General features: G+C 43.9%; 1 protein-coding gene across 1 annotated transcript in view; it reads left to right on the plus strand.

Annotated features, from left to right (window-relative positions):
* Window positions 1-7752, plus strand: part of dselb (dermatan sulfate epimerase like b) — a 7976-nt gene extending 224 nt beyond the window's left edge. The window contains exons 1-2 of the mRNA XM_082183298.1: window positions 1-554; window positions 2331-7752. The exon at window positions 1-554 is cut by the window's left edge and continues 224 nt beyond it. Of these exons, the coding sequence (XP_082039424.1) occupies window positions 2488-6120 (3633 nt within the window). The 5' untranslated portion in view covers window positions 1-554; window positions 2331-2487 and the 3' untranslated portion in view covers window positions 6121-7752. The remainder of the gene's footprint in view (window positions 555-2330) is intronic.
* Window positions 7753-7960: the final 208 nt, after the last annotated feature.

The raw sequence follows: 7960 nt of genomic DNA on the forward strand, positions 1-7960 counted from the left end.
ATCAGGCTCGATGAGATCCCGCGCTAACACACACACACACACACACACACCAGAACTCTGATCTCTGAGGATTATTAGGCGGACACTGGAATACCCGTGACTGAAGATGCCGTGGATTGTGCCTTTTCTCCATTTCTACTCGAACTTTCCATTAACTTGCGCTGTTTCTCTACATCTGTCTGCAGTGCACGGCGAATGCGCGCGCCCGCGGGCGGATAACAGCGCCCGACATGTTTTCACTCCTGAGGAACACAGATCCGATCCTGAGTGATGCATCATGGTCCTGTCGTGTGTGTGTGTGTGTGTGTTCTGATGATCAGAGGTCAGTGATTGATGGAGGATCGATGATGATGATGAAGATGATGGGCAGATGCTCGTGCACGCGCTCACACACACCACCTGACAGCTCGCTTTAATGGATTACTGACAACTAGGTCGGATTTCTCTGACAAATGAATGGATTACCGAGTCGCACCTCATTATTACACATCACTCCTCTTCATCTCAGTCTCTGCTGATCTCAGAGCGGACATTTCCTGAGCGCGTTACCACATGTAAGTCCACAGACCGGTGTTAAAGGGGTCATGGCAGGAATTGTTAACATTTATTTAGTAATACATGACCATGTTCTCTCTGTTTCGAGCTGCACTTCAGTGTGAACAGCCAGTGTTCTGATTGGCTGCAGTCTTCGCATGAGAAATGAAGGATCATGACGTGGAGGTGTTTTCAAACCCGTCATCATGAAGTGATTCATGTAGAAATGATGAAACCATGAAGAAATTAATAGTATACTACTATAACAACAGAAACCCTGTACATGTAGGCTCTGCTACTGATATCAACAGCGGAAATAAGCAGTTCGAGCAGATCTAGAGTTTGACTATATTCTAAAGCAATAGCATTATGTAAACAATTAGGCTAGTTAAACTAAATTGCATCCTAGTTTGCACACTTGAGCACTTTGCTTTGTAGTATAATAGTGTGATTAGTGTGTTCACACTGAGTGCGCTTCAGTTACCCATGATGCACTTAATTAAAGAAAAAAAGAGGGCCATTTTAGTTTCTATATTCTCAAAGGTCTCAAAGGTGCTGATTGTGATCAAGATCAGTTGGTTTAGATGTTTAAACACCCACACACACACACACTCACTCACACACACACATTAGAGATGCACCACCAATGATTCTTTAATTTTGAAAAACGATATATTGGCTGATAAAACTAAATCCACATTTTTATATAATTTTCGAGAGCCTGATTACAAAAACAAAAGTCTCCTTATTGAAGGCCATGTCCCAAACACACAATTATAATGATGTTTTCTTTATAATTTTATGTAGCCAATCATCAGGCTGGCAATCAGCAAACCTCCCATGTTTAAACATCAGCACCTTCGTGACTTTAGGAACTCAAAATGGTTACTTTGGTGAGAAAGAGGGAGCTGTAACGGGAAAGCTAATGTCTGTGTACATTTATAACCCAAAGATGGTGAATAATTGCTAAGCTCAAATACAGCCATAAATAAACTGACCTTGATCATCTCTAAAGTACAAATACTACCGTCTGCTGAGGCATTATACACCCGAAACAAACACCAGTAACACTGAAAGTCAGCACATTCTGACTCAAAAGCCATAAATATTACATCAGCAGATCAGAATGAAACATTAGAATGAAAGCAGCGTTTTCTGTCAGTCCAGGATCAGTTATCATTCAATGACAGGTTATTTGCAAAGTCTTCTTCATGGTTCATAAACAATCTGTGCTGAACAAACACAATCCCACACTGTGATCATCTGCTTCGTTATAATAACCCTCAGCTCTTTCTTAATATCGATCCCTCTGATGTAGAGACATGGGTTTCCATTTCCAGGAGCAGAGAAATAATGCAGCTTTTCTCAATCACTGTAGAAGTTCTTCCCTGAGTGCCACTGTTCGAGCCTGAGATACTTACAGCACGGTTCATTTATTATATATCTTTGTTCTATTGAGTGTATTCATCATATTGTTTGTTATTTGCTTCTGTTGTTTTATTACTGACTATTTACTTCAATAATTGAGTTTTTACCTACATTAGTAAGTCTAGTGTAGTTTTTGCTGTGATGTCGACATTGGTGTGGAAAACTGAAATTAAACTGGTATCTCTAACATGGTGTAATTATTCCAGCAAAAAAAAAAAAAAAAAAAAAATCATATTGTTAAAGTAAAATAAATATACACTATAGGATGTTGGTCACATCACCCTCCCCTGTCATAACCCCTCTAACATCACTGATGTTTGATATTGTTGAATTGCAAGAATTTCACTTTTGTTTCTATTTTTCAACAGCGCATCAGAGGCTGTGGAGGCCAAAGAAAACGCAGTCAATAACAGCTGAATGTATGCCATGAAGAAACTCCTTTTGAATGAGAAGGTAAAGTGGGGAGAGGCTTCCCAGATCACACCAGAAGCGCTATAGCCTGCTAAACAAAGGACGAACGGGAACATGTTGTGGACGGTGGTTCTGAGGGCCGTAGCGTGGCCTACATTTGTAGCGTCCCTGTTTCTAGCAGTGGGACCTGCATTCTCCGGAGTCTTTAATGCCTCAGGAAAAGATATTTTTAGTGAGTTCCAGCTCAGTGAGAAAGGCCCAGCGGAGCTACGGAAACTCCAAGCCACTAATCTTCATCCTAACTTGTACTTTAACCAAGACGATATACCACTGTTGAGACAAAGGTCCACTACAACTCATAGCCAGATTTTTAAAGTCATCCGGACCGCTGTGATGACGATGCTCTCAACCGGCCCGCTCTACATGCCACCCACAAAGCATGAGGAGTTCACCAGCAAATGGAATGAGATTTATGGAAACAACCTCCCAGCGCTGGCCCTGTACTGTTTGCTGTACCCCGAGGACTCTTCTGCCCTGCTCTTCCTGATGAAGTTCATGGACCGAATGTCGGAATATCCGGACTGGAGAGTAACCAGTGCACCCAATGATGAAGTTCCAACGGCTCATTCGCTCACTGGATTTGCTACTGCTTTTGACTTCATCTACTCGTTCCTGGACCAGCAGCGCCGAGACCTGTACTTAAAGAAGATTAGTGCTGAGACCAGAGAGCTGTACGAGGCCTCGAAGTACCGGGGCTGGGGGAAACAGTTCCTTCAGAACCACCAAACCACTAACATTCTGGCAATTCTGACCGGAGCAATAGTCGTGGGCGCACATGATGTCACTGAATCGATGGTTTGGAAACAGGTGTCTGTAAATAACATGGAGAAGACAATGTTTCTGTTAAATCATGTTGTAGACGGCTCTCTGGACGAGGGCATTGCGTACGGGAGCTACACAGCTAAGTCCGTTACGCAGTATGTTTTCCTAGCGCAGCGCCACTTCAACATAGACAACACTCAGAACAACTGGCTGCGCACTCACTTCTGGTTTTATTACGCCACGTTGCTTCCCGGGTTCCAGAGAACGGTCGGTATCGGGGACTCCAACTATAACTGGTTCTACGGACCAGAGAGCCAGCTAGTCTTTTTAGATACTTTTGTGATCAGAAACGGGTCGGGGAATTGGCTGGCACAGCAGATTAGGAAGCACAGGCCTAGAGACGGTCCCATGAGTCAGTCCTTGGCCCAGCGCTGGACGACGCTTCACACAGAGTTTATCTGGTATAATGCCGAGCTCACGCCACAGCCCCCTCACGGCCACAGTAAGGCCAAGATGCACATATTCTCCAACTGGGGCGTGGTGACGTACGGCGCGGGTTTGTCTGTGGCTCAGGGCAACACCTTTGTCTCATTTAAATCTGGAAAGCTGGGTGGCCGGGCAGTGTTTGACATTGTCCATGCTAAGCCTTACTCATGGGTGAACGGGTGGAACAGCTTCAACCCTGGTCACGAGCACCCCGATCAAAACTCATTCACTTTCGCCCCTAATGGACAAGTGTTTGTTTCCGAGGCTCTATACGGCCCCAAATACAGCTTCCTAAACAACGTGTTAGTGTTCAGCCCTTCCCCGACCAGCCAGTGTAACATCCCTTGGGAAGGTCAGCTTGGCGAATGTGCGAAGTGGCTGCGCTGGACCGACAATGGGGTCGGAGACTCGGCAGGAGAGCTGGTCGCCGCTTCTGCCCACGGAGACACCATGTTCGTGAGCGGCGAAGCGGCCGCTGCGTATTCCTCAGCCATGAGACTGAAGAGTGTGTACCGAGCCCTGGTGCTCCTCAACTCACAGACTCTCCTGGTGGTTGATCATGTTGAGAAAAGACACGACTCGCCAGTGAACATGGCCAGTGCGTTCTTTCACAACCTGGATATCGACTTTAAGTATGTGCCCCATAGTTTCTCAGACAGGTACAATGGGGCGCTGATGGATGTCTGGGATGCTCATTACAAGATGTTCTGGTTTGACAGTCAGGGACACAGTCCTGATACTCAAATACAGGAGGCTGAGCAGGAGGCAGAGTTTAAAAAGAGGTGGACACAGTTCATCAATGTCTCCTTTCCTTTCACTGATTCGGTCAGTAGAATGGCGTACGTGATGCACGGGCCTTACGTGAAAGTTTCCGACTGTAGGTTCATTGAAAGCAGTAAGAATGGGCTCAAACTTTCTCTCACCATCAACAATACTGAGAAAATAGTTTCGATAGTAACCAATCACAAAGACATAGGGGCACGTTCAAGCTATCTGGGGTTTGGGGGTTACGCTAAGGTGCAAGACAAACATCAGATAGTCCGGTTTGGCTTGGGGACACAGCTTGTCCCCAAACAGACCAAGTTACACAATCATCTGTTCGACTTTGGAGCTACGGTGAATGTTGCAGCTGGGGTAATACTGTGTGTGGCGATTGTTTTCCTGACCCTACAGCGCAAGTTTTACGCTTGCTTTAGCAGACTGATGCGTTACGCTTTGCTTTCTGTCTTAATCCTGTGGATAAGTGAGCTCCTGTTTGTCTCCAACAGCTGCGATCAGCTCCTGTGTGGAGTAAAGTGGCACGGATCCGCCACAGACCCGGAGCTCAGCAAACAAATGACACTTTATGACCAGCATCAACTCCCTCTGCCCACTGTAGTGATAACATCGCTGCCTGGCTCCGGGTCCGACATCCTTAAGCACCTTTTCTACAACAACACAGACTTCGTCTACCTACGCATCCCCACAGAACACTTGGATATACCTGAAACAGAGTTTGAGTTTGACTCTTTAGTAGATGCTTGTGAATGGACACGCTCAGAAGCACAGTATGGGCGTTTTAAAATGATTCAGGGCTGGCTACATTCACTGGTCCACAACACCCACTTATTCCTGCAAAATATCCCACTCCATGACACCAGCCACATGAAACCGGCCCAAAGAGTCAGTCTCTCCCAGGACAAGAGGAAGAGACTGAGGAGACGAGAGTCCAGGGCTGAGATGAAAGGTCGTGTGCGAGTGGACAGGGATGTGGAGTATGTGAGGGAGTTGAGGAGACACACGGTGGACTACCCTAATGCCCGTGTCGTCCTCAACCTGTGCAGTGGCAGCTGGGCTCTAAAGCTACCCTTTCTCCAAGAAGTCCTCGGCCCATCTCTGAGGGCCATCTACGTCATCCGGGACCCTCGTGCATGGGTTTATCTGATGCTGTATAATAGCAAACCTAGCCTTTACTCGCTCAAGAACATTCCTCAGCATCTAGCCCTCCTTTTCAAAGAAGATACGGTTAGTGACGGGTGTCCGACCGCATTCGCAGCCGAGTTCAGAACGCTGTGGTTCCTCATATCTCGTTCAGAGACCGATCCTGTGCTGTTGCTGGCCCACCTGTGGCTCGCCCACACGGCCGCCGTCCTCAGAGTCACGTCCACCTTATCCGAGGAGTCCTTCCTTCAGGTCAGGTTTGAGGATGTTGTAGACTATCCTCAGGACACAGCCGAGAAGATACACTCCTTCCTCGGAGTCCCCGTATCTCCCTCAGCCCTGAATCAGCTCATGTTCACCACCTCCACAAACTTGTATAACTTGATGTATGAAGGGGACATATCACCAGCCAACATCAACATATGGAGGCGAAACCTGCCAAGGAGAGACATCAGACTCATAGAGCACACCTGTGGGTTCCTGATGAGGCAGCTCGGGTATCAAAGGTTCACTGACTAATTAGCTGCTGGCCAGCTGTTGTACTAAATCTCTTGTGTCTGTTTGATATTTATGTTGTATTTTTGCACAAATTTGGGTTGCAAACCAAGTAAAAGTGAAAATGAAAGAAATAGGCACAAGAATTGAATGTCAGTCTGTGACAGTCTGCACCATGTCTAATCTAACATGTCATTTTTTACTATAATGCCTTCAGGATACTGTTCAAAAGGGTTAGATCGGTAAGATGTTTTTAAAAGAAGTCTCTTCTGCTCACCAAAACTGCATTTATACAGTAAAAAGAGTTGAATTGTGAAATATTATTGCAAGCTAAGGGTGTACTCACACTAGGCACGGTCGTCTTGTCCCGAGCCCTGGCGCGATTGTCCCCCTATATAGATATAGAGACCTAAATATACTCGATTTAAATTAAATGAATTGAAAAGTGTACTGTCCAGGTAGGTTGTAGTAGAAGATGTTTGCTGTTGTACTGATGACAGTAGCGCACACAACAGTAGTAGCTGAGGTTAGCGATTACACTACTGTACATGCGTACCGCGCCCGAGCCCACCTGGAACAGTTCAAACGAACGCGTTCGGGTACGGTTCAGATCGCCTTGTGTGAGTTCACCCTAATCTGCTTTCTATGGAAGCTTGTTTCCGACACAGAATAAAAAATAAAAAAGGTAATTGCGACTTTTTATCTCACGATTCTGACTTTTTATCTCTGAATTGCGTGATATAAAGTCGCAATTGTTTATAAACTCGCAATCGCGAGAAATAAAAAGTCAGAATTGCATGTTTATATCTTGCAATTCTGACTTTATAACACGCAATTCTGACTTTATATCTCGCAATGGTGAGATAAAAAGTCGCAATAATCTTTTATTTTGTGGTGGAAACAAGCTTTCATAGTTTTCTATGTGAATATTGTAAAAAAAGAAATATATAGATATATATATAGTAAAAATATTTTACAATATTACTGTTTTTGCTGTATTTTGGATAAAGTAAATGCCTTGGTGAGCAGAAAAGGCTTCATTCAAAGTTCTTACCAATCTAAAACTTTCAAAAGTGACAGTAAAGACTGAGATATTCACATTATCCTTTATATTTAACACTGTGTTTCCTGTTGTATGGGACTCGTGAAGTATCATACAACAGGAAAAGATCAACATATGGATCATCATCACCATCGACATACAGTACAAAAATAATGCTTTGTTCCCATAGTCACATCATGTAAGTCCCAATGGTTGAAGAATTTGATTGTTGGGTGAAAACTCATCAGATCCACGACAGAGTTCTGCTGTAACCAGATATTGACTGATCGATGAGATTGTTTTCCCCAAATGACAGAATGATTTAGAAATGATGTCTTGTTATGGATTAGGTTTTCTGGGCTGAAACTATGTTTTAAAGAATGGCGAATTACACAGAATCATTACGAAGCATTTCATCATTTCACTTAGCATGAAACACAATACAAAGTGTTCATAGAATGTTTTTGTTGTATTTTTTGCTTGTCAGAAACACTGTAATATCTGCACTGTAAAGCCGTCCTGCAGTCGTGCTCTTCTTCACAGCGGAGAGATCTCTGTCTCCATCTCTGAGTTTCATAGTTCATCATACAATAAAGATGATGTGTAACGCTTCACCTGTGATCAGCGAATTACAATCATGTGGTATAAAACACTTTACTTTCACACTGTATGACAAGACTTTTAAAATATTTTTTACTTATTATTATTGTTGCTTGTATAATAGCATTACAATAGTGACTAGTCTCTGTTCAATTGTACTTAACCCTTACATATACCTAAATATAAATTTACTTAAATTTCATAAGTGACTAGTATTTAGTT

Source organism: Leuciscus leuciscus, assembly GCF_965113295.1.
Source record: "Leuciscus leuciscus genome assembly, chromosome: 11".
Lineage (NCBI taxonomy): Eukaryota > Metazoa > Chordata > Actinopteri > Cypriniformes > Leuciscidae > Leuciscus > Leuciscus leuciscus.